The sequence below is a fragment of the Ictidomys tridecemlineatus genome, chromosome 6 (assembly GCF_052094955.1).
Source record: "Ictidomys tridecemlineatus isolate mIctTri1 chromosome 6, mIctTri1.hap1, whole genome shotgun sequence".
Lineage (NCBI taxonomy): Eukaryota > Metazoa > Chordata > Mammalia > Rodentia > Sciuridae > Ictidomys > Ictidomys tridecemlineatus.
In genome coordinates this window covers 43,055,002-43,082,474 of record NC_135482.1, presented here as the reverse complement: position 1 = coordinate 43,082,474, position 27,473 = coordinate 43,055,002, and the positions used below count along the sequence as shown (strand labels likewise).

Genomic DNA, 27,473 nt, shown 5'->3' with positions numbered 1-27,473 from the left:
ATTTTTGGAATAAATGGAAATACATTGTAATTGGAACCTTAACAGAGAGCAACCCTGTAAGTTTAATCTGTCTTCTGTTGGATAATGGAAAATCTCTGTTACATAACAAGAGCTATTAAACTTGGTCTGTTACCCACTGATGTGGATGCACTCATTTGGTATTTCCTGTGTTCGGGATTAATCATATCCATTAAAGCAAAGACCATGAGTTTTGAATATACTAGATGCACAACTAAAAAAATGCATAATATTATTATGGAAATTAAAGTAGGAATAATTTTAATTAAATGGGTGAGAAACTGACAAATGTGCTCTGTGCATAGGGATTGGTCCTTTGGCACAGAAATTCTTTTTCATGGAAAAAGGAAATCAAGCAATACATGAAAAGTGTTCCTCCTTTGCAATTGGCAGCAATCAGTAAGTGTTGAGGAAAAGTGATTGCAGTAACAAAAAAAAAATCTTTTGAGTGTGTGGCAGGAGGATTAGCAAAAACATTGCCTGCATATTATGACCTAATGCTAATTCAGGAGAATGCTAAAGTTTGAGAACTAAAAAGCCAAACTTATGAATATGAGTAGTGCTAATGAAAGTTCTATTACAGGTCAAAATGTGCAGCTGAAGATCATCTTTTTTTTTTTTAATGAAGGATGCTTAAATAAGAGGAAAATATATTTTGTCTTAAAGCTTGCCCTTATATTTGACTCACCCTTAGATTTGGTTGGAATGTTTCCAAGAATAGCAAAGTTTAAATTTTTGTTTGTCAAGTGGACTTGAAAGAAATAAAAAGGATGGTTTTTCTCATGTTATAAATATCAATAATAGGTGACTTCTGTGAATGTTATCTTATTGATATTACTATTTCAAATGCAGTTCGTATTTTTACCAGACATACATGTTAAACTTCCAGGACAAGAGTTTCATTTTTATACTTAAAGCATAAATGCAGATATGTTCTGTACAAGTCTATATGTAAATGGTGTCTTGTGCAAGTGATCATCATGGCATAATCACAATTCAAGTTTTTGATTTTTTGCTATGCCTTTAAATTTTATGGAGTGTCCCAAATTATAATTAGGGCATGCCTTTTGATGGTTTTGGCTCATTCTTAGTTCTCATGTTGCTTTAAATCACAATATTTCAATTCAGAAATGAACTTCTCTAATGTGACATATTAGCCAAACATCTTTATTCAAAAACAAGACTCTTCTTCCTCTTTCAGCTCAGGCCTGTGATGCATTCAGTTCCCTGAGATGGGGATAAGAAGAAAAGATGCCAAATACTGATAATGTTGATTTAACTGCTTTCTGCTTAGGACTAAGGGTTTTACATGGTCTAACATTTAATCTTCAGTGCAAATTGTAAGTCGATCAAGTACCCTTAAAATCCCCATTTTATCAATGAGAAAAATAAAGCTGAGGGAGCCTGAAAAATTGGCTCAAGGTCCTGTAACCAGTTAGTGTTTGAATTCCAGAGAGTATAGAATCAAAGCCTTGAGCCTGTGAACCATATATCTGCTACCTTCTGCCAAGAAGGCTTGGGCAGCACTCAGAAAAAAATACCTTGGATTGTGATTAAGATGCTGCTAAGGTGTAGAGTGGAAGATAGTACTAAAGGTGAAATTTGAAGGAATTTAAAAATGAGGTACAATACAGAAGAGTTGGATCAGAAGCTGAGGGCCTGAGAAGGAGATGGATTCAGGTGGGAAGACTAGAGCAAAGAGTTCAGAATCTATCTGTGAATCTGAAGGGAATACACCGAAGTGAAAACTAGCCTACAGGTAGGGAGGTGATTTAAGGAGCAGCAGAGCCCTTTACGTGGCAAAGAGCAAAATTGTGGAATTGTTGAACCGAACTGTAGAACCAAAGGCCCTTCTTTGGAAGGCTTCTGGTCACAGGTAGACACCTGCTTGGCTTGTCATTGTAGGCAAGCTAGTTGAAAGCTGTATTTAGTCTGATTTATTATCAAGAGGCAAATGATTCATTTATTTGGAGATTTGTTTTGGAACATCAGCTGTGTCTTTACAAATAGAAATTTATTTCTCACAGTCCTTGAGGCTATGAAATCCAAGATGAAGTGCTGACAGGCTGGGTGTTTGGTGAGGGCTGTTCTCTGCTTCTAAGATGGCACCTGTTGCTGCATCCTCCATGGGGAAGATTCTGTGTTCTCACATGGCAGAAGGGACAGAAGGGACAAACTCACCTAAGTCCTTCTACAAAGCAACAATCCAGTCATGAGGTTTCAGACTTCATGACTTAATCACTTCCCAAAAGACCCACCTTTTTAATACTACCACAATGGAGATTTTTAAAGTTAATTTTGGATGAGACACATTTAAACCATAACAGTGAAATTAAAAAAAAAGTACAGAAACCACAGGTGAAAATTCTGGGAACTTTGATTTTCAAAAGTCCAGACAATGACAAGAATGTAAAACAAAGCAATATAAACAAAACAAGAAGTGCTAATCTGAGAAGTGATTAAAAACACAGATATCCTGTTATCATATACACTAGTCAACAATATGACAATTCTCAGAAATGCCACCACAGATAAGAACTAAGGAATATTCTTGAGATTTTGTGAGTTCAGTTTTTTAGAGGTTTTTAAACATAGGGTTGAGGTGGTAGGCACACTGCAGTGTGTTGAGGGCTGAGAGGAGGGGTGCAAATAGAGAGTGTCAGATTTTTATGTTAACTTATGTTATCACATCCACTAATATTATATGAATTCTCTGTCCTATCTCTAGTTTTAGAGACTGCAGTGGTTAATTGGAAGTAGATCACTATGCATAATTTTATTTAGGATTTTCTTTGAATTTCTAAGTAAACTAGATTCGGAAACATTTGAGTTTTCTGTTTTCAAGGCATATTAAAGAGTTTTGAGTGCACATTTTAATGGATATAGTCTCACTAATTTATTTTTGCAAAAATTAAAATAATTTAATTCACTGTGAATAAATGTTATCTGCTTCAAATAAGCAAAAGAACAATGTTTCAGTTACTAGTCCAGTTTTCTTAAAAAACAGCTTCATTGAGATTAGTAATATACAATAAACTGCTCATAGTTAAAGTGTATCTTGATAAGCTATAGTATCCATATACACATATGAAATCATCACCATCATGAACACAATCCCTCACTCCTAAAAGTTTCCTATTGCTCTGTTGTAAATTCCTCCCATCTTTTCTCCAGAGAACCACTGATCTGCTTTCTGACATTATAGATTAGTTTGAATTTCTGGAATTTTATGTAAATCACATCAATCATACAGTATATAATTATAAAAAAATTTTAAACTCAGTGTAACATTAACTATTTTGAGATTCACCTATGTTGTAGCTGGTATCTGTGGCTTATTCTTCATTGTTAATGAATAGCATTTTGTTGTATGGATATATCTTCCTTTATCTGTTTGCCTACTGACAGACATTTGGGTTATTCCCAGTATTTACCCACTGGAAATTGAACAGTTATGAACATTTGTGTGCAAGTCCTTGTGTGGACATATACTTGCTCTTAAATTGTAAAACTTTCCTATGAGATTCCTTAAGTCCTGAAAAATATAGAGGTACAATTAAGTGCCTCTCCATAGTTATTTGAGAAAATTCCTCCAGTATAGTGTTACAAGGTTATTACATGTGTGGTAGCACAATCTAAGTGGTTTTAGTTTCTCTTTTTTCCCCTCCCTCTGCCATCTGTAAATATGGTTTCTTACATCTTTTATAAAGCCTGATCAAGAAGCAGCGCCTTATTACTGATTCTTCTGTGTTGTATTCCGTTCATCGACGACTTTGTCAGAGTCTGGGTCTACTTGCTGAAGTGTCTGTAACCTTGTTGCCTAGCCCTGACTTCTGTGCCTTCCACCCCTAGAGACCAATGTATAACCAGTTGCTTGCTTAGGTCTTCCGTGCCTGTTGACTGTAGCATAAACTGTAACTTTCTCTTCACTATACTGACTTTTATGTGCCTAGTCAGGTTTTTATTGTCTGAAAACTGCCCCCAAAGTTTACCTTCCTTTTTATTGCAAACTCCTGAACTCATATGATTAGGAGTCTTCCATCCATGCCATTTGAGCCAATCTACTTCCTGGAATTTGGCTTCATCTGCTCCTTTAGTATTAGGGACTGACTGCTCTTGGCTCATGAAGGTCTATAAAGCACAGTGGCCTTTGCTTTGTGAGGCTTGCTTCTGAAGAACTGACCATAAATCCGTTTGTTCCTACAGGTAAATGACACCAGGCTTGCTACTGCTCTTGCTCTCTACTGGTGACAGGCAAAGTTGGACACAGTGTAAACTCAGTGTTTTAGTCAGCTTTTTCACTGCTGTGACTTAAAGACCTAACCAGAACAACTGTAGAGGAGGAAAAGTTTATTTAAGGACTCACAGTTTCTGAGGTCAAAATCCATAGAGAGCCGACCCCATTGCTTGGGGCTCAAGGTGAGGCTGAACATCATGGCTGAAGAGTATGTCTGAGAGAAGCAGCTCACATAATGATCAGAAAGCAGAGAGAGAGGTCTCCATTTGTCAGAAACAAATATATACCCCAAAGCCACACTGCCAATTCCCACCTCCTCCAGGCACACCCTACCTCTTCAGTTACCACTCAGTTAATCCCCATCAGGTGATTTAATTCACTGATTGGGTTGAGACTCTTACAACCCAATCATTTCCCCTCTGAACCTTTTTGTATTGTCTCACACATGAGCTTCTGGGGAACACCTTATACCCAAACTGTAACAGGTGGCTCTTTTGACTAGATCATTCCTATTCGGGCAAGGTCTTATGTTAAAAATCTACAGTAGAAGAATATTTACTTGTTCTGAACCTGCAGTTTGTCCCAGTTCTGTGATCTAGGTCCTCCCTTTCTGTTTTTCCAGCATCTTTTATTTCTACCTTAGGGCCATGGTATTTATTGTGCACCTGTCTTAGAATACAGTTGCACAGATCTTCAAACAAGCTGGCTTCCATGCTCATTCTCATATTGGGAGAAATGTGATAACCTCCCAGAAGATCTGCCTTGACCATGCTGCAGCCACCCATTCCACCAATCATTACCTTACTCATGTATTTTTGGTAGTATTTGTTCCTTACTAAATTTCTTTCATTCATTTATTGCATGTGAATTGCCCTCCTCCACATACCTGCACATGAACATAAGCATCTTGAGAGCAGGGAGCAAGGTGTTGAAGGACATACCCAAAACAGTGCCTCCAGTGTGCAGACAGGCTCAGTTGGTGTTTGTTGTATATCTGAGTGTAGTGATTACCTGTATCTGCCTATCGAAATCCTGTTTATCTTTTGAAATCCAATTCAAATACCATCTTTTTCAAAAATCTTCCCAGTCAGGCTTGATTTTTCTCCCTACTAGTACTTTTTACTTTAATTATTTTCCCTTATGTATTAAACTTGCTATGCCTTCTTTCTTAGTCTAAAACATACTAGAATACAGGGAACATATTCAACTTATTTTAATATATATATATATATATATATATATATATTTCAGACTTAAGAGCATCACCCATACAGAGAAGAGATTTGTTGAAGTCAGAAATAAATGAAAATTAACCATATAAAATTAATTATATTAACTGTTGAATATTATTTCTTTTATATATTATGACTATTTAAAGCATATATAAGAGAATCAATAATAAGATATCAATATCCGTGTAATAAACTCTTTTTTTAAAACATTAATAGTATAGACATCAACACTAAATTCCTTGTGTCATTATCTCTCATCCATTTTTTTGTCCTTTATTCCCTGAAGCAATTGTGATCCTGAATTTGTCTTTATTCTCTATGTGTGCATATTTTACCATTACTATCTGTGTGGGTGTGTGTTCCTGTGTGAGATTCTAAATATATGATATTATTCTGCTTGTGTGGGTCATTTATGCCTTTCTTCTTCCCCAATGTTATGTTTCTCTGATTGTCTGTTGTTCCCTGTAGAGTTAGAATTTTGGGGAGAGATCACTTATTTTGATTGTTGCATAGTATTTCTTTGTGTAACTCTTTGACAGTTTCTTTATTCATTACCTTTTTGAGAGGCATTTACTTTTCTCTTTTCACTTTTACAAACAATAATACACTGAACAATTTTATACAGTTTTTCTGTAGCATCCTACAGCATCACTCCAGGGTTTATGATTGGGATGTAGAAATTCTGAGACAGAGACATTGGACACTTTGGCATTATGATGAAGGGCCCAGGTGCAGGAGCCAGGATGCTGGATTCGAATCCTGACCCTGCTACTTGCTGGCTTTCCCAGGAAGCAATGATCACCGGCTATTTTCAGTCTCTTTCCATGAGCATGTATGCCCTGCCTCAACCCCTGGCATCAAGCATTCAGCTTGGCTTTGGTCCTCTTGGCTCTACTGAGCCCTGCTGGAGCCAATTCCCAGCTGCCATTGCCTGCTTCTGGAGCCAGAACCCAGCAGGCCTGTGGCTTCACATGCAATCACCACTTTACATTTCTGTACCGTTTCTTGTCCATGGAGAGGTTTATTTTTAAGCCTGGAGATGTTTTTCAGCTTTCTTTTTAAATATTTTATTTATCATTTCTGTGTATCTGGAGCAGAGGGAGTACATCAAAGTCAGAACTTTTTGTGTCACCATAACCAAAAGTTGATAATACCTCCGCGACCTTTTAAAATAAAGCCTGATTTTAGAATCGTCTAATCATAGATTTTTCGAGCTGGAAGGCATTTTAGAGATAAGGCCAATAACCTTATTTTATAGGTGAGGGAATTGTGGTCTTGAGAAATTAAGTGATTTACTGATGTCTCCTATTTGGTTAATGGTGGCAGGGCCAGACTAAAGCCCTTGGGTCCCCTCTGTAGTCCTTTCACTACTCCATCCACTATAGCAGCTGTCCCTATACACTAAATTTACATGCAACACTTTATTTTTAACAGAAATGAAAAAAAAATATATAGTAGCACTTAAACAATTAGAAAAATGATTCCACATTTTAAAACTAATACAAAATGTTTTGTCTTGGCAAATATTGAGGGACAAGTAAGAGTGTGGCATTTACTGCATTGAGCTGAATATATTTTCTTTAGAAGCCACAATGCCTTGGACTCTGTGGATTCCTGCTGCATTTGGTTTCCTTGACTTTCTGAAACTTATTAGGATGAGCCCATCAATAATGGTGCCGATACTTCCAGCCACCTATAGTGCCGGGCCAGAAAATGAACTGTGATGAATGGATATGACCAGCATTTATAGTGATAGCCTATATTTCTGCTGTCAGGTAGAAATGGCAGGTGGTTTAATTTACCCCTCCCCCCAAAAAAAATCTTCAAGAGAGCAAGTATTCTTTCTCATTAGGATTTCCGGAATTTTTTTTTTAGAATATGAAATTTAGAATTTGATATCTTTGCTAAAGCCTAAAGCTTTTGGAATTGTTTTATTCTATTTCTAGATCTTTTAGCTGTGCCTAAGCATCCGTATGCTGCTATGGAGAACTGGGGACTAAGTATTTTTGTGGAACAAAGAATACTACTGGATCCCAGTGTTTCATCTATTTCTTATTTGCTGGATGTCACCATGGTCATTGTGCATGAGATATGTCACCAGGTATGAGAAAAAGGATCAGGTGTAAGTATAATGTGCCAACTATTGGGAATGTAGAATGATTTCAGATACCTAGGTCAGGAGCCAAATTATTTTCCTACTAATTAAGTCTTATATGAAGCACCAGGTAGTGTTTTCTGGAAGATGCATCTATTTTTCTCAGATGACCACACAAACAAAAATAAGTACACTGGTCATATTGAGTAAGCAAATGTCTTTCAGTTTAGTGAAATGTGAGCTACCAGAGCCACCTAGCAGCTGCCCTTTTGGAGCATCCATCTGGTGGCTTTCTCACCAACCTTGCTTTATTTTCTTGTGATTATTAGTATGTATATATGGTAAGTGTAGGGATAGCAATGATTTATTGCATTGTTGCAAGATGAAGCTGAGTTTTGTGTATGTGTCAAAATTTGCTTTCGCTGAAATCAATTTGTTATTCCCCTTTTCCCATCACACAGACTCTTAGGAAGTCTTTCACTAACTCAGCCGTAGACTCTTTGTTCTCAAATGATTGATATTTTTTTTTCTTGGCATGTTTAGAAATTCATATGTAAATTAGCCAACTTTGTAGCGAAGCGAAGATAAAATTAATTTCATTTTGATTTTACGCACTTTCTTACAATGGGGGGAAGGTATTAGAATTTTGCATGCTTATCTGAATCTTAATTTTAGTGAAGAAGAATTACTGAAAATAGATGTTTTTACAATAGTAAAGCAATATTTGTTCTGGTTACCAGTAACTACGGAGAGTTTTTAACTTCAAACACCAGAAGTCTCATTGTGGTACAGTATGACTTCAACATATTATAAACCCAAACCTTTTTAAAAATTAGCAAAGCTGAGGAAAGAGTGATGTGTAAAATGCTTTCAGTGAAAAAAAGGTGAACAGTTAAATGCCAATAAATGAATTGCCACTTAATGATAAATTGGCCCAGGCTGCATGACCATTTACCTAAATGTCAGCCTTTTGCAGTGAACCTGTAAGATGTTTGTATCTGTCATACTGGCCCGGTCAGGGTCAGACATGTGTTCCTTAGCTCAGAAATTACAAGGGATTCATTACAGGTATAACTGGGACTCCTCTTCTGTTAGTTTCATCTAAACTTACAACTCTTTGAGGCAAAGGGGTTTGCATTTTGAATAGCTGTGTAAATGGCAAGTTAGACAGATAGTTCTGTTGGCATGAAAGCACATTGATAATATTATTATTGTTCAGGGAACTAGATCTCATGTGTTTCAGATTGTGAGTTGCTTTCCTATATTAGTAGTCATGGTAGACTACTTACCACGAGGAAAGGGACCAGAAGCTAGGAAAAAGCACCATATTTTTAGTCATTGTCACAATAATTTCTATGTTACCCTCCCTCTCTACTTATTTGTTGTACTGATTTTGAAGACAAGTTGATCATTTAAAAGAGAAACATGCATTTTTGATAAAGAATAAAATAGTTTAAAATGTGTTTTATGGTCATCAACATATTCAAAGCTGTCTTTTATTTGTATTCACTTAGAGGTTCCTGGATGAACTGATACTTGAGTATCAATATTAAGACCCTTAGTCACCAAGTTCTCTACTGTGGCTTTTGAAGCTGTTCATGATCTGGTACTTGTCTGCCTTTTAAGGCTTTTCCAGGCTTCCCTCCTCCTCATTTTTGCTATATTCCAGCCTCATGGGTCCTCCTGTTTCTGAAATAGCTCATTCCTAAGTAGGGTCTTCACACCAAAGGTGATTTGTGTCTGCCTGGAATCCTCTTACCCAGGGCTTTCTCATTGCTGTCCCTTTCTTGTCATTAAAGTCTAAGTTTAGATGTCAACCACTAACATTCTTTTTGCTTTCACAATCTAAAGCACTCCCTTTTCCATCCTGAAACACTTTATTAACTTCTGAAATTGTGTTGTTCATTACTTTGTCTTTTTAGTGTGTGTGTCACTTCATCTTCCTGCTTTCACGATAAATTTTTAGCTGCACGAGAAAGGAATTATTTAACTTTTTATCACTGAATCTCAAGTCTCTAGGATAGCTCCCAGCATATAATGTACTTTTATTTTTTTTATTAATGAAGAAAAATATTCCTTAACAGGTCCTAATGAAGCACGGGTTTCAGAGCAATGCATCATAATTTAGTCAAAACACCGATGAAAGTTTTTAAACTTATTTTTCATGAAGGGATCCTAGAGTTTTGGGCCCTGCCCTCCATTATCTTGGAAGCATGGAGTATCAGGCGTGGAGGACCATCACGGCCTTTAGTTGGATCAGCTGGCCAGTGTCTTCTTTGAATTGCCTCTGCCACTAGAGGGCGTTGCTTTCATACCTCCTGTGATGAGTCACTTACTACCTCTGAAGGCAGTATTTTGTATATTGGGTCATTTCAGTCAGAGGGCTGTCTGCATTTTCAGCAGCCATTTACCAATCCTAATTTCTACTCATTACTTCTAGTTTTTCCCTTGTAGGGCCACAAGAAACAAAATTTTCTTCTACATGATAGGCCTTCACACATTTGAAGACAGCCTTCATCAGTGTTTTTCTCCTCACTCCTTTTTTCTCCAAGTTAAATATTCTTGTCATGTTCCCTGATCATTCTTTTCTATTCTTCTCTGAATGCATTTATAAAACATTAGCGTTGCCCAAGTAGTTTAATCAATCAATACAGTCTTGCCACAACACATTTTAAGATCACTAAATCAATTGGGGAATGACTTCCAGTTATAATAATCATAGTTTAATACATTTAGTTTTAGATAAAGTCATTTCCAGATAGATATGATTTTTTTTTCCTGATGCCCATTCATTTTGTTACTGCAGTGGTTTGGTGACCTCGTGACTCCTGTGTGGTGGGAAGACGTGTGGCTGAAGGAAGGTTTTGCTCACTACTTTGAATTTGTGGGTACAGACTACCTCTACCCTGGCTGGAACATGGTAAGCACACTTTTCTCTAATCATCTGGAACCTCCAGAGACAGTTGATCTGGTGCCACATTAGGCTCATATTATCATTAGAGGTGAATGCAAAGCATCATCTGTCATCTAGCTATCCGATAAAGAAAAACTAACAAAAATTTAAATGTTAGTATTAGAAAACAGCTATCTTTTATTCATTAGAAACTAAATAGAGCCTGACTTGTTATAGATTGATTTCAAAATGTTACAATTTATGTAAGTGGAAATATTTTAGATTGTAGTATTTTTATAATGAAGACAAATTATCCTCAAAATAGAGAAGTCAACAGTAATTAATAAGTAATATTTTAAACATAACAGGATATTTCAATACATAGAAAGTTGCAATCTTATGATTTCTTCCAAGAGAAGAAACACATAAATTAACAAAAAATTGATGAATTATTTTTGTGTATATATGTATTTTAGGATTAAATAATAAGAGTTTACTAAGTTTATGAAGAGTTGTATGCATTATATGTATGCTCTAGGACAGTATATGGACATCTAAACCTGCAGTTGGGTTTGTAGTGGCTGAAATTATGATGTTTTAAGACATCCAGGAAGAAAAAGTGGAGGGAAGATGTGGTTTTAATGTCTTTTTATGTTAGTTTTTCACTTTTTGTAAGCTTTCATTAATCAATAAATGATCTATGCTATTATATATTGTTTTAGAATTCAAATTTTAAATTTAAGTGAAAGCATTAAATTAAGTAAAAATTGCAGTGCATCCACATTTAATTTTCAGAAGCTCAAGTTTCACCTGTGACTTAGCATGGAATTTTAAACTACTTTTTTGAGATAAAAGTTGCACATATTTAATGTATACAACTTGATTAATCTGGAGATAATTTTGTAGCCGTGAAACATCATCCGTCACAAGCTATGCCATAAATATAATCATTACCTTTAAAATTTCTCCCACTCTCTTTATTACTATGATCTTCATTTTGTGATAAGAACATTTGACATAAGATCTACCTTCTTATCAAATTGTTAAGTGCACAGTACAGTATTGCTGGCTATAGGTCCTATGCTGTTCAACAGATCTCTGGGATTTATTCATGTTGCACAACTGAAACTTTGTACACTTTGTTTAATACTTCTTGTTTCCCCTTCCTCCAGCTTTTGGTAATCATCATTATATTCTCCCATTCCATCAATTGGAAGATCTTAGCCTCTTTATATAAGTGAGATTTTGTAAATGTCCATCCTTCCATATCTGGCTTATTGCATTTCGCACAAGGTCATGTCCTCAAGGTTCATCCATGTTGTCATTAATGGCAAGATTTTCTTATTTTTTAAAAATGTATATACCATGTTTCTTTATCCATTCCTCCATCAGTGGTTAGGTTGCTTCTGTGTGTTCATATATTTTTATATTGTTCTCTTTTGATGTTCTGAATTAGTAACAATGGATAATTATTTAATCATCACCATTCCAAGTAGGATTTGAAGAATATAAAAACCAAAATGAAACATGAAGTCATCTGTTAGTCATCATATAGCACTCTGCTATAAATTCAGCTAACAGCTGCAGAATAAAAAATGTGAACTATTTTACAGAGGAAATGTTACAATGGTAATAGTGTGTCAATATATTTTAATTATGTACTTGTAGTTTTGCCAACAACAGCATGATTGTATGAACATATTTTGTACATATGGATGGATGGATATAGGATGTGATTTTAAAAAATTTAACTTGAAGTGTTTTATTATGGCATTGACATTAATAAAAATGTCTTAAAAGAACTTTGAAAAATCCCATTAATACCATGCAATATTATTTCAAGTATTCTTCAATTGATGTGAAACTTTAAAACTTAAATGTTTGATATTCCTAAAACATTTTCAACATTGTCTTTGATTTTTAGATGATTTTGAACCAACCTTAAAGTTTTCATTTAATTTCTATCATGTTGTGGATTATTAATGGTTTATAATTTCATAATATCTCAATATTAAAAAATCTTATTACAAATATGTTATAAATATAGACAAACTTGTTAACTCATTTTTGCTCCTTCCACTACTTGTGATAAAATATATTTTCTATTAATCATTAGGAAAGATGTATCTAATATTAAAAAGTAATCTTCAGAATTATATATGGACTAAAAACTGACAGCTTTTGATGGTTTTAAGCACGGCCATATATCCTCAGTTTTAATGTCTTTATCCTGGATTTTGTCTTTGAATAATTTTGTTGCTGTTTCCATCATTTTTTTTTCAGTTTAATTGTAAATGTAGGATTTCTAGAGATTTTGCAAAAGATACTGGAAAATAAACAGAGTACAATAATGTAAGATTTTTGCCCTTTAAAATAAACCTTGTTGGTGATTAAGATATGATTTTATTTACTCTAAATCCATATATAATAATTATTAATGATGGCATACTTAGAGTGACACAGAAGGTTCACACTATCAAATAAATTGAGAACAGACTCCATCACATTTAGCTAGACAATTAATAGTAAAAAGAAATAAGTGTTGCTGTAGTGTCTATGTTTGGATGGCAAAGATCACAAATACTTTCTGACCTTTGATAGCTTTTGATTTGCAGCAACTTCCTTTACTTAGTTTGTGGAATGTCTCATTATACTAAAACCTATAATAAAAAAAAAACTCCATCAACCAATTGCCCTTCATATATCATTAGTGTCTTCTTTGTAAATAAACTCTAAGAGTGTTAGCCACCTAAATAAGAGAGGATTGTTATATGACCATGAGGCTGTGCCAGCACTGTTTTTCATAATGGAATCAGCTTAAGAGTGAAAGACATTCAATAGAGCAAGGGTGATTGCTGTGTCAGCAGCAACTCACACGTGTGTGATATGCACAGAAGCTTCTTGCAGGTTGTAGTGCGTGGCCTGGGCTTCGCTGAAGCTGAACCTAAAATAGAAAAACCAGAAGTCAGGCTCATGTCAGGAGTAAAGAAATTCAAGGAGCTGACCTCCTTTGCCTCTAATCTCTAAAACAGTGCTTTTATCATTTTTAGACACCGGGCTCAAGCATTGAAATATAGTTTCAATTTGCTAGGGAGATTACTATGACAATGTACTTCTCATGGAACAGCCATAAAGAAGACCAGAATTACATGACATTTTTAGGAAGCTCCTGGTCTGATTTAGGCTGAGCTACTCGCCTTTCTTAACTGTTAGTAAAATCCTAGTTTGCTGTACATTTGTGCCTGGGTGTTTTTGGAGCCAGTCTTTGATACAGGAGTAATCAGTTTTTACATTAAGAATACTACATGGAATACAATTTTTTTGTGGTAACATTTTTACCCCAGAAAACTAATGAAGTTTACAATTTTGTAAATATGGGTCTTTTTAGGTAGTATGATGTAAGGTCAGGGGAATGGATTAGAGATAAGAAAGTTAGATTCTAAGAAAGCCATTTCATCTAATTCATCCTTACCATTTGAAAAAATAGGACAATTATACTGACTTAGTAAGCTCCGATGATTTTTGTGAGGAGTTTGAAACCTGTGAGAAGGCATTATGGCCCTGGACACTGAGTACTCTATTAGAAAGGGGCACTTATTTTATGTATAGTTGCTCTAATGTTTCCAACCCCAGAGATCCATTTAACACTCTAGAATTATATGATATATATAGGTTACAAAATAAGTTCTGTAAGCTTTGTGTCTAGATTCAGTCTCACCAAGTCAATTTTTATGTATTTGGTAGGGACATAAGCCCTAGATGATATCTCATTCATCAAACATCAGTATCATTAGAAACAGCTTTCTTGGTTTCAGGTTAAGGGCACCATTCATGGGGGGGCTACTTGTCTTCTTGCTTGATGTTATTTTGTTAAAGTTGACTGTTAGCAGCAACATTATTCAATGAATCAAGTTCCAGTATGCTACTAATGGGAGTTCTATTAAATCTTATTATGTTTCCTTAAAAGTGATAAAAGGAGTGACTGACAACATGCTATTCTTTTTTTTTTAATGATCTAAAGTTCTTTTTCTATTTGTCCTAAGTAGTTATACATGATAGCAGAATGTATTTCGACATGTTATTCATATATGGAGTGCAACTTCTCATTCTTCTGGTTGTACATGATGTAGAATTACATTGGTCATACAGTCAAATATGCACATAGGGTAGTAATGTCCAATTTATTATGCTATTTTTCCTGTTCCTATTCCCGCTCCCTTACCTCCCTTCATTTCCCTTAGTCTAATCCAAAGTGCTTCTATTCTTCCCTAAGCCCCCATTTATTGTAAATTAGCATCCACATATCAGAGAAAACATTCAGCATTTTTTGGGGGGGTATTCACTTATTTGACTTAGCATGATATTCTCCAGTTCCATCAATTTACCTGCAAATGCCATAATTTCATTATTCTTTATGACTGAGTAATATTCCATCATGTGTATATACCACATTTTTTATCCATTCATCTGATGAAAGGTAGCTAGATTGGTTTCATAGTTTAGCTATTGTGAATTGAGCTTCTGTAAGTATTGATGTGACTGCATCACTGTAATATGCTGATTTTAAGTCCTTTGGGTGTAAACCAAGGAGTGCGTTAACTGGGTCAAATGGTTGATCCATTCCAAGTTTTCTGAGTAATCTCCATACTGCTTTCCATAGTGGTTAGACCAATTTGCAGTCCCACCGACAATGTATGAGTGTACCTTTCCCCCACATCCTTACCAACATTTATGTTACTTGTATTCTTAATAATTGCCATCCTGGCTGGAGTGAAATAAAATCTCAGTGTAGATTCAATTTGCATTTCTCAAATTGCTAGAGATGTTGAACATTTTTTCCATGTATTTGTTGACCAATTGTATTTCTTCTTTGAAATGTATGTTCAGTTCCTTAGCCCATTTGTTGATTGGGTTATTTGTTTTTTTAAAAATTAATTAATTAATTATTTTTAAAAATTTTGATTTGTTGTATATGATAACAGAATGCATTGCAATTCATATTACACATATAGAGCAGAATTTTTCTTGCGTTACAATTCATATTACACATATAGAGCAGAATTTTTTGTTTCTTTTGATTTTTTTTTTAAAGAGAGGGGGGGGAGAGAGAGAGAGAGAGAGAGAGAGAGAGAGAGAGAGAGAGAGAGAGAATTTTTTTTTAATATTTATTTTTTAGTTCTCGGCGGACACAACATCTTTGTTGGTATGTGGTGCTGAGGATCGAACCCGGGCCGCACGCATGCCAGGCATGGCGCGCTACCGCTTGAGCCACATCCCTAGCCCTCTTTTGATTTTTAAAAATGACAGTGGAATGCATTACAATTTTTATTACACATATAATTTTTCATCTCTCTCTCTGTTTTTATATAAAGTATGTTGACACCCAATTCGTGTCTTCATACATGTACTTTGGATAATGATGTCCATCACATTCCACCATCCTTGCAAATCTTCTGCCCCCTCCCTTTCCTTCCCACCCCTCTTCCCTATCTAGAATTTATCTATTCCTCCCATGCTCTCCCTCCCTACCCCACTATGAGGCATCCTCCTTATATCAGAGAAAACACTTGGCATTTGTTTCTTTGGGATTGGCTAACTTCACTTAGCATTATCTTCTCCAACACCATCCATTTACCTGCAAATGCCATGATTTTATTATCTTTTATTGGTGATTAAAATTACATTGTGTATTCCATTGTTATTTTTATCCATTCATCCACTGAAGGGCATCTAGGTGGGCTCCACAGTTTAGCTATTGTGAATTATGCTGCTATAAACATTGATGTGGCTGTGTCCCTGTAGTATGCTGTTTGTAAGTCCTTTGCTTATAGTTCGAGGAGAGGGATAGCTGGGTCAAATGGTATTTCCATTCTCAGATTTCCAAGGAATCCCCATACTGCTTTCTGTATTGGCTGTACCAATTTGCAGTCCCACCAGCAATGTACAAGTGTACTTTTTATCCCATATCCTCACCAACAGTTATTGTTATTTGTCTTCATAATAGCTGCAATTCTGACTAGAGTGAGATGATATCTTAGAGTAGTTTTGATTTGCATTTCTCTAATTGCTAGAGATGATGAACATTTTTTTATATATATTTGTTAATTGATTGTATATCCTCTTCAGAGAAGTGTCTGTTCAGATCCTTGGCCTATTTATTGATTGGGTTATTTGTTTTTTGGGTGCTTAGCCTTTTGAGTTCTTTATATACCCTAGAAATTAGTGTTCTATCTGATGTGTGAAGAGTAAAAATTTGCTCCCAGGATGTAGGCTCTCTGCTCACCTCACAGATTTTTCATATCTCTGGTTGTACACGAAGTAGAGTCACTTCCTTCATTTGTACTTAGGGTAATGATGTATTTCTTACATGTACTTAGGGTAATGTTGACCATCACATTCCACTATATTTACTACCCCTATGCCCCCTCCCTTTTCCCTTTTGTCCTATCTAGAGTTCATTTAATCCACCCATTATCCACCTCCTCAGCATATTATGGATAAGCATCCTTAAATCAGAAAATTCATGTGGCATTTGTTTTTTTAGGATTGGCTAATTTTACTTAGCATTATATTCTCCAGCTTCATCCATTTACCTAGAAATGCCATGATTTATTCTCTTTTAATGCTGAATAATATTCCATTGTGTATGCATGTATGTGTGTGTGTGTGTATGTGTGTGTGTGTGTGTGTTTGTGTGTGTGTGTGTATATATATATATATATATAATCTATCTCACCTTTTCTTTATCCACTCTTCTACTGAAGGGTATCTAGGTTGGTTCCACAGTTTAGCTATAGTGAATTGTGCTGCTATAAACATTGATATGGCTGTATCCCTGTATTATGCTGTTTTAAAGTCCTTTGGGGTATAGACCAAGGAGTGGGATAGCTGGGTCAAATGGTGGCTCCATTCCCGGTTCTCCAAGGATCCTCCATACTGCTTTCCATATTGGATGCACCAATTTGCAGTACTATTAGCAATGTATGAGTGTGCCTTTCCCCCCACATCCTTACCAACATTTATTGTTATTTGTATTCTTAATAGCTGCCACTCTGTCTGGAGTGAGATGAAATCTTAGAGTAGTTTTGATTTACATTTCTCTAATTGCTAGAGATGTTGAACATTTTTCATGTTTGTTGATTCGTTATATATCTCCTTCTGAGGTGTGTCTGTTCAGTTCCTTGGCCCATTTATTGATGGGGTTATTTGTTTTTTGGGTGTTAAGATTTTTGAGTTCTTTATATATTCTAGATATTAGTGCTGTATCTGATGTGTGAGGGGTAAAAATTTGTTCCCAAGATGTAGGCTCTCTGTTCAGCTCACAGATTATTTCTTTTGCTGAGAAGATACTTTTTAATTTGATTCCATCCCATTTATTGATTCTTGGTTTTAATTCTTGAACTATAGGAGTCTTATTAAGGAAGTTGGGGCCTAATCCCAAATGATGAAGACTAGGACCTACTTTTTCTTCTATTAGACATGGACTCTCTGGCTTAATTCCTAGGTGCTTGATAAGTTTTAAGTTAAGTTTTGTGCGTGGTGAGAGAAAGGGGTTTAATTTCATTTTGTTGCATATGGATTTCCAGTTTTTCTAGCACCATTTGTTGAAGATGCTATCTTTTGTCCAGTGAATGTTTTTGGCACCTCTGTCTAATATAATTGTGATCTTGTGGGTTAGTCTCTGTGTCCTCTATTCTGTACCATTGGTGCCAATACCATGCTGTTTTTGTTACTATTGCTCTGTAGTATAGTTTAAGGTCTGGTATAGTGATGCTACCTGCTTCACTCTTCTTCCTAAGGATTGCTTTACTATTCTGGGTCTTTTATTTTTCCAGATGAATTTCATGACTGCTTTTTCTATTTCTATGAGGAATGTAATTGGAATTTTGATTGGAATTGCATTAAATCTGTATAGTGCTTTTGGTAGTATGGTCATTTTAATAATATTAATTCTGCCTATCCAAGAATAAGGTAGATCGTTCCATCTTCTAAGGTTTTCTTTCTTTAGCATTCTGTAATTTTCATTGTACAGGTCTTTCACCTCTTTTGTTAAGTTGATTATCAAGTATTTTTTATGCTATTTTAAATGGGGTAGTTTTTCTTGTTTCCCTTTCAGAGGATTTGTTACTGATATACAGGAATGCCTTTGATTTATGGGTGTTGATTTTGTATCCTGCTGCTTTTCTGAATTCATTTACTAGTTCTATAAGTTTTCTGGTGGAATTTTTTGGGTCTTCTAAGTTTAGAATCATAACATTGGCAAATAGTGCTAATTTGAGTTCTTCTTTACCTAATTTCTTTTGTCTCTCTAATTACTCTTGCCAGTATCTCAAAAAGTGATTAAATAGAAGTGGTGAAAGAGTGCATCCCTGTCTTGTTCCAGATTTTAGAGAGAATCATGCTTTCAATTGTTCTCCATTTAGAATGATGTTGGCCTGGGGCTTATATAAATAGCTTTTACAATGTTGAGATATGTTCCTGTTATCCTTAATTTTTCTAATTTTTTGAGCATGTATGGGTGCTGTTTTTTGTTGAATGCTTTTTCTGCTTCTATTGAGATGATAATATGATTCTTATCTTTAAGTCTATTCATGTGATAAATTACATTTATTGATTTCCATATGTTGCATCCCTGGGATAAACCCTACTTGATCATGGTGTATTATCATGGTGTATTATGTTTTTGTATTTGATCATGGTGTATTATGTTTTTGTATTTGATTTGTCAGAATTTTATTGAGAATTTTTGCATCTGTGTTCATTAGAGATATTGGTCTGAAGTTTCCTTTCTTTTTTCCTTTTCTTTTTTCTTTTTTGATGTGTCTTTGCCTGGTTTTGGAATCAGGATGATATTGGCCTCATAAAATGTGTTTGGATGTGCTCCCTCTTTTTCTATTTTCTGAAATAAATTGAAGAGTATTGGCATTAGTTCTTCTTTAAAGGTCTTGTAGAACTCAGCTGTGTATCCATCTGCTCCTGGGCTTTTCTTGGTTGGTAGGCTTCTGATGGCATCTTCTATTTCGTCACTTGAAATTGATCTGTTTAAATTGTGATATCATCCTGATTGAATTTGGGCAAATCAGATGACTCTAGAAATTTTCAATGCCTTTGATATTTTCTATTTTATTGGAGTACAAGTTTTCAAAATATTTTTTAATTACTTCTTTATTTCTGCAATGTCTCTTGTGATATTTCTTTTTTCATCACATATGTTAATAATTTGAGTTTTCTCTCTCCTTCTCTTTGTTAGCATAGATAAGGGTCTGTCAATTTTATTTATTTTTTTTCAAAGAACCAACTTTTGTTTTGTCAGTTTTTTCAGTTGTTTCTTTTATTTCAATTTCATTGATTTTTAACTCTGATTTTAATTATTTCCTATTTTCTAGTGATTTTGGTGTGGATTTGTTTTTCTTTTTCTAGGACTTTGAGATGTAATATTAAGTCATTTATTTGTTCACTACTTCTTCTTTTAAGGAATGAATTCCATGCAATGAACTTTCCTTACAATTGCCTTCATAGTGTCCCAGAGATTTCGATATGTTGTGTCTGTGTTCTCATTCACCTCTAAGAATTATTAATCTCCTTCTTGATGTCTTCTGCAACCAGTTGTTCATTCAGTAGCATAATATTTAGTCTCCAGGTGTTGGAGTAGCTTTTATTTCTTGTTTTATCATTGATTTCTAATTTTATTCCATTATGATCTTATAGAATGCAGGGTAGTATCTCTATTTTTTATATTTGCTAAGAGTTGCTTTGTGGCATAATATATTTTAGAGAAGGATTCATGTTCTGCTCAGAAGAAAGTGTATTCACTCATTGAAGGATGAAATATTCTATATATGTCCGTTAAGTCTAATTTATTGAGTTCTATAGTTTCTTTGTTCAGCTTTTGTTTAGAAGATCTATCCAGTGGTGGAAGAGTTGTGTTAAAGTCACTCAAAATTATTGTGTTTTGGTCTATTTGACTCTTGAACTTGTGAAGAGTTTGTATGATGAACATAAATGCTGCATTGTTTAGGGCATATATATTTATAGTTGTTATGTCTTGTTGGTCTATGGTTCCCTTGAGCAGTATCTAGTATCCTTCTTTATCCCTTTTGATTAACTTTAGCTGGATATCTACTTTATTTGATATGAGGATGGAAACCCCTGCTTGCTTCCACATTCCATGTGAGTGGTATGAATTTTCCCAACCTTTCACCTTTAGTCTGTGGATGTCTTTTCATATGAGACGAGTTTCATGGAGGTAACATATTGTTGGGTCTTTTTTTTTTTTTTATCCAATCTGCTAGTCTATGTCTTTTGACTAGTGAGTTTAGGCCATTAACATTCAGGATTATTATTGAGACATTATTTGTATTCCCAGCCATTTTTGTTTATTTTGGGTATTTAACATGACTTGGTTTCTCCTCTGATTATTTTTTTCTTTAGTGTAATACCTCCCTCTGCTGATTTTCATCATTATATTTTATTTCCTCTGCATGGAATATTTTGCTGAGGATATTCTGTTGTGTTGGCTTTCTAGTTGTAAATTCTTTTACTTTTGTTTATCATGGAACATTTTTATTTCATCATCAAATCTAAAGTTTAATTTTGCTGGATATAAGATTCTTGGTTGGCATCCCTTTTCTTTCAGAGCTTGGTATATGTTGTTCCATGATCTCCTGGCCTTGAGGGTCTGAGTTGAAAAATCTACTGAGATATGAATTAGTCTCCTTCTATAAGTGATCTGATTCCTCTCTCTTGCTGCTTTTAAGATTCTATCTTTATTCTGTATGCTAGGCATTTTCATTATAATGTGCCTTGGTGTAGATCTATTGTAATTTTATACGTTTGGTGTCCTTTAAGCCTCTTGTATTTGGTTTTCCAATTTATTCTTTATGCTTGGGAAATTTTCTGATATTATCCCATTGAAGAGATTGTGCATTCCTTTGTTTTGAAACTTGTGCCTTCCTCTATCTCAATAACTCTTAGATTTGGTCTTTTGATGCTGTCCCATAATTCTTGGATATTCTGTTCATTGTTTCTTACTATCTTCAATGTGTGGTCAACTTTATTCTCCAGATTGTATATTTTGTCTTCATTATCTAATATTCTTTCTTTTTTCAAGTAATCTAGTCTGTTGGTTATGCTTTCTATTGAATTTTTTATTTGATTGATTGTTTCCTTAATTTTAAGGGTTTCTGAGTGGTTTTGTTTTGGAGTCTCTTTCTTGAAGTAATCTTTTGCTACCTGTATTTTGCTCTTATCTCTTTGTTAGAGTGATCAGTTTTGCCTGTATTTGCTCATTTAGGTCATTCTTTAATTCACAGGTCATTTTAATTATGAACCTTTTGAACTCCTTCTCTGATATTTTATCACCTTCACTGTCCATGGGTTCTGTTACTACAGTGTCCTGGTTTGCTTGGGGCACTTACTCCCTTGTTTTTTCATGTTGTCTATGTGTCTTGCAGTGTGGATCTGAGATATTACAGTTTCTACCCTATATTCTTGTAGTACCCATGCAGATTGTCTGTACCTCACCTTGATGTTGGGCTTCCAGATCCTGCTGGTTTCCCCCAATGTATGCTACTGCAACTAATGGTGCTGGTGACAATAGCTGAGGAAACTAGAGATAATAGTGGAGGTGCCCCAAGATGGATGCAATGTCTTACAGAGATGGGGCTGAAAGGGTAGGCCTTACACTGTCTTTGGGATGCCTTCTCTGAGGTGCAGTTGCTTCTAGGCCCTGTCTGCTTAAAAAAAAAATAGGGTCTACTGGGTCTACTGCATGGGGAAGGCTATGGCAATGTCTGCAGTGTCCCAAGATGGAACTGGGTTAGGCTTGGGCTCCCAGGTGCGGGTGAATGGCGAACTTGGACCTACCTTGGGCCTGGGTCCCACATATGTAGGTGTGGGTGGATACCGGCCAGGCCTGAAGTCCTGTGGTAGTCTGCTGGTCTGAAGATGCAGTCCTGTGCCAGAGCCTGAGCTCAGGTGGGTTTCAGCGGGTGGTGGGATGGACCCGGGCCTACTGTGGGCCTGGGTCCTGCACAGGTCCAAAATATGCTATTTTTCAACAACTCTTGATTAATTTCATTGGACCCAAAAATTACTTAATATAATAATTTTAATACAGGAACAGGGTGCACAGCACAATGCATCTATGAAGAACTTATTTATAGATTCAGTGCTGATGCAGGCCTCATCACACCCCCGAGCATATGGTGTAGTTTTTCATTAGAATTTGCATAGTCTATATTGTGGGTGCCTCCTTCTGTCTCCTGAACATAACATTGTGAAGAAGAGCTTCTATAATGAGGATCAATAAACGTAAGTGTGTGCTCTTTTATTAAGGGAATGGAATGTTAAAGAGCCTCCCATGGCAGGAACATTGGGTTGGGGATATAACTGAATGATAGAGGTCTTGCTTAGCATGCAAAAGGCCCTGAGTTTCACCCCCAGCACTTCAAATGAATAAATAACTTAAAATTTATTTTACACTATACATTGACAAAATTGTACATTATTTTATTTGTCGAATTATACAAAGTAACACATAGACAAAAATTTTTGTGAGAACCCTGGGATTCGTGTGACTAGATGTCATCCATGTTCAATACTTCAAATATTTTAAATTATGTTTCCTAAAATTTTAACAGATGTACTTGATTGTCTCTATCATAGGTGGGACCAAAATAGTAAAACTGAATTCTGCCATTAGACCAGTAATATGCTTTAACAAAAAGTGTTAGAATATAATTTTTTTTGGAATAAAATCATTCTCAATTATTAAACTTATTTTTATTCAAAAAAGTTGATGAAACTGTTGGATTAACTGAAATAATAGTTATTGAATTAAATTTTTTTCTGGTTTAAGTGTTCTAAATCATGATAAACATTCTGTAAATCAAAGAGACAAAAATAGAAAAGTAGAAAGAAAATAATTTGGTCTACGTACATATTTTACTTGTTTAGATATTCATTTCCTAAGTCCATCTTTGATTTGATGTTAGTAGACAAAAATTTTTTCACATACTTTTAAAAGTTATTTAATATGGATTCTAACAATATTTGGCATATTGGCATTATTGCCAGTTATTCCTTAAAAAAATCAAAATATATTTGTTTATGGGGCCAGAGATAAGCCATTTGAGAATTAAATAATGATTTTGAATCTTACCTTGTAAATACTTAATGGTAAGTAAATGTAAGTATCTATATTCTTGGTTTTCCATAGAGTTGTGTTTGTCTGTTAAGATCAAAGTCTTCATACAGTATATGACTCTTTGCAAGTAATCTGTCAGAAAGTGATCGATTGTTTTTAACTGGTTGATGATATTTTATTCTCAGATGACTCTCACCTACTGAATGTGAAAAATTTAAAGGTTTCTGTGGGCTAGTCCCAAGGGTTTATGGTCTGTTTGATCCTGCTCAGTAGCTTAAAAGTGACATTTACATTGACTGACTAGAAGGGCAGTAGAAGGAGTAACTTCTTAGATCCCTTGGGGTCCCAGCCTTTAAAATGGTTCTCTTTTTTGTGTTTCCCCTTTACTCTTCCATCCTCCCCACTCTGCAAGCATTTTTTTTTTCCAACTGAAAGCGTAGACTTTTTTTTAGAGGATATATATATTTTCTTTCCCATTGAAGAGGGAATGGAGAACTCTAGCTCCCTATTCTGGGAGAAAGGGCCACTTTTCCCTTAACATTATTGGTTAGAGCAGTTTTTGATTGTTGGTAGATAATGGACTTGTAGCAAAGACAAAGAAAGTACAAAGAAGCAAGAGCTGCAGTGAGAACAGCAGCTAATGCCATTAAAGAAAAGCGTCTGAAGCTTCATATCTGCACTCAGAAAAAGTGCAGGGGGAATCCTGATATGTCCTGATGTGCCCTGATGTCCTCCATCTTGAGGATTAGACTGGAACTCAAAGCAAGTACAAATTAGGATAATCCAAAAGCAATGAGCTGAGACTTGGATTCTAATCAAAATGAAGAGATATTAAGAATTTTTAGCGAGTAATCTTTGTTAAAACAGCAGCTGCATCTGTTACACTATCACATTAAAATTGCCCTCAGTGCTGCTAAAACAATAATAAATTGTGTTAGTGTTTTCCTCATTTGAGGACTAATTCTGTACTTTTTAATAAAATATTTTTTGTTAGCACCCCTTTAAGGGCATCTATTAGAAAGAAGAACAAGTTAGGTCAAACTATCATCTGTTAATTGTTGAAGTATATTAACTGATGTAGAAGTTAATGACACAAATACATTTTTAAATTTAAACTATAAATGAAGAATATTGAATACATTCATACTTTTGTAACTTTTTGTAATAAAGAAATAAGAGTCAAGACTGGTTTTTCAGTTGCTTTGGAAAAGGAATCTTTTAAGGAGCTTCAATGTTATCAAGACATGCTAAGTCTCATTTTGGAAGAATAGCTGTCTTGCTAAGTCATGTATGTTTAGAAACAGAAGAGAAAACATGAAAATTTATTAGTATTCATACATATTCACATATATTTCTATATTCAGGTAAGTATCTGGGATTTTTTTTTAGTTGCAATACATCACCTTTTTTCCTATATTGGTTTTTAAAATTTAAAACACAGCAGCAAATTGAAAATTTCATACTTGTTCTTAACGGATGATTTTTTAAAAGCAAAGTCATTTTGTTCAGAAAGACATTGTTTCAGGATTTGTATACTTTAAACCAGAGATAAAAGATAAATGAGCATTCCCTGGGGAATAAAGCATTGCTTCTGAAGACTGTGTTTGGATTTGCATGGTGCTAAGGTCTTTCTACATTTCCTTAGGAATTTCAAATTTATAGGATTAGATGTTTTTGAAGAAGAAAACTACTAATGAATCTGAAGCCCAGCAATAATGCAGGGATGTCCTTTCTCATGTCTAGAAATATTGCAGGGGAAACCAGCTTATTCTTTCCCCCTTTAAGTAAACGCTGTTTGTAAGCAGAATATTTCAGCTTGCTAATAAATTGTCATATGTTACTTGATAAACCCCCAAATTTCTAATGCCAAAAATTATACCAAAATGATAAAATGTTATCTTAGGCATCTTTGTTCTCAAATATAATATTGGCCATAACAGATCACACCACTAGTTTATCTGTCCATTCCACTGCCCCGGTAAGAATGTTATCTTCCCATAATATATGAATTGTGCAGCATCTGATATTATTCAGCATTTTTCCAGGTAAAGACGAATTTGCTTTGCAAAGCCCCTAACATGAACACAACCAAAGCTGGGGACTCAGAGGGCAACTCAAGAATAATTCATTAGTTTCTAAATTATTAATCATCCTTAACCAGACAGCTATGTTTTAAAAGACATTAGAACACAACTCATTTCTAGGCAAGGAGTGACTGTCTCAGTCCATAACACTTTATGAGGCTTTTCCCCCCCTTTTCGTCAAGGTTACTGTAATACTGTTCAGATGTCACTAGACAAGAATGTCAGAAATGAAAGTTGTGAGTTCAAGTGATCAAATGGAATCTTGCAAAAGAGCTTTCTGGGTAGAGAAAATATGAAAAGATGAAGCTCTTGCCTCAGTTGCTCCTGGACCAGGGGTGATAATACAGCCCACGCAGCGTTTCCTGGGTATCAACAAGCACTTTACGTATGTTAACTCACAGTGAAAGAGAATTAAGACATTCTGCTGGGCACCTGGAGCGTGTACAGCTTCGCTATTATCTTTTTTCTCGAGGCTAAGGAGTCTCATATTGACTAGATCACTATTCAGCCTACCATTCAGGCAGCTCTCCTCAGCCATGAATCCAAAAAAAAAAAAAAAAAAAAAAATTGTGGGCAGAACAGATTTTGACACTGAGCTGAATAACCTCCATGGATCCACCATTCACAAATTTAAGTAAGCCCCTTTTGAACAGTTTTATATCTTTGGCTTTTTATCTCTTTCTGGGATTGATGAAATAAAATTCTAGTGATTGGAGTCTTATTTTTGTCAGTTTGTGTCATATTGGCCTTTAAAAATGAAGATATGTGGCAATGCTTTCTCTCCCTGGGAACCTGCTTCAGGAACACCTGTGTCCAATTAATTCCTTTAATCATTTTATTTTCTCTTCTCCAGATTTTATTTATAGTTCAGTGATGCAGTTCTTAAGTGCTGCTAACAGCCTACTAGCTCAATAATTTTGTATAAATTAGTTTGCTGTATTGCTACCGCTTTTTGCCTTTCAACTCATTCATACATTTCATTCATTCTATTTATCTCAAAGATTGAACAAGCACCCAAAATGAGCCATTTGTTGTGTTAATTTCTATGGAATAAACCTCATGGTAATATTAGTAGGGAACTGCTGTGTATCAGTTTCTTAAATACACTGTATTTTATCTTTAATACAGTGGTTTCAGTATGGGAAAGTTTGGAATTTTTCTTTTGGCTTTAGCTGACCAACCATGCCCCCTGGTCAGCAGTTATTTTGTTTGTGAAGTAGCTCAAAAACACAAAGCCATGACCTTGTTAGAGTCTTCATATTCATAGAGACATTTGGAAAATAAAATGTGGCCCAGTAAGTCTCAGAGGATTAGCCAAAGCATGGAATAATAAGAGCATTTAGCTATTAATTATCATTTTTATGCTACATGGCTCAAATGTGTTCTCCAATGTTTGTACAGATTTACTTAGTTATAATAGCCATTCCCTTTATTCAGATGTTGAGTATCTTTCTCCTCAGATAAATTCTGCTTTTAAGTCCTGCTTCATCCTCTAAACTACACAGGTGTGCTGGGAAGATAGGTATGCACTTTGAAAAGCAGATTTCTGTTCTTTTCTTGTAATGGGAGGGGTCTTAGTAGGATGGTGTGTTTTCATTTAAATAATATTTCATCTAAATAATATTTCTAAGTTGTTTAATGAAAGACAAACCAAATTTAGATGGATGGTCCAATGAAAAGTGGCTGCAACCGGATCTACTATTTATGAAGACAATTAAAAACTAAGAGAATCTCTACAAAAGTTCATTGCCCTGCTTGTAAGACAGC

The 27,473-nt window shown here is 35.1% G+C and overlaps 1 protein-coding gene across 1 annotated transcript in view; it reads left to right on the top strand.

Annotated features, from left to right (window-relative positions):
* Trhde (thyrotropin releasing hormone degrading enzyme) overlaps window positions 1–27,473 on the top strand; it is a 360,650-nt gene that overhangs the window by 169,281 nt on the left and 163,896 nt on the right. Inside the window, exons 4-5 of the mRNA XM_005330424.5 lie at window positions 7,434–7,588; window positions 10,389–10,502. Coding sequence (XP_005330481.4) covers window positions 7,434–7,588; window positions 10,389–10,502 — 269 coding nt within the window. The remainder of the gene's footprint in view (window positions 1–7,433; window positions 7,589–10,388; window positions 10,503–27,473) is intronic.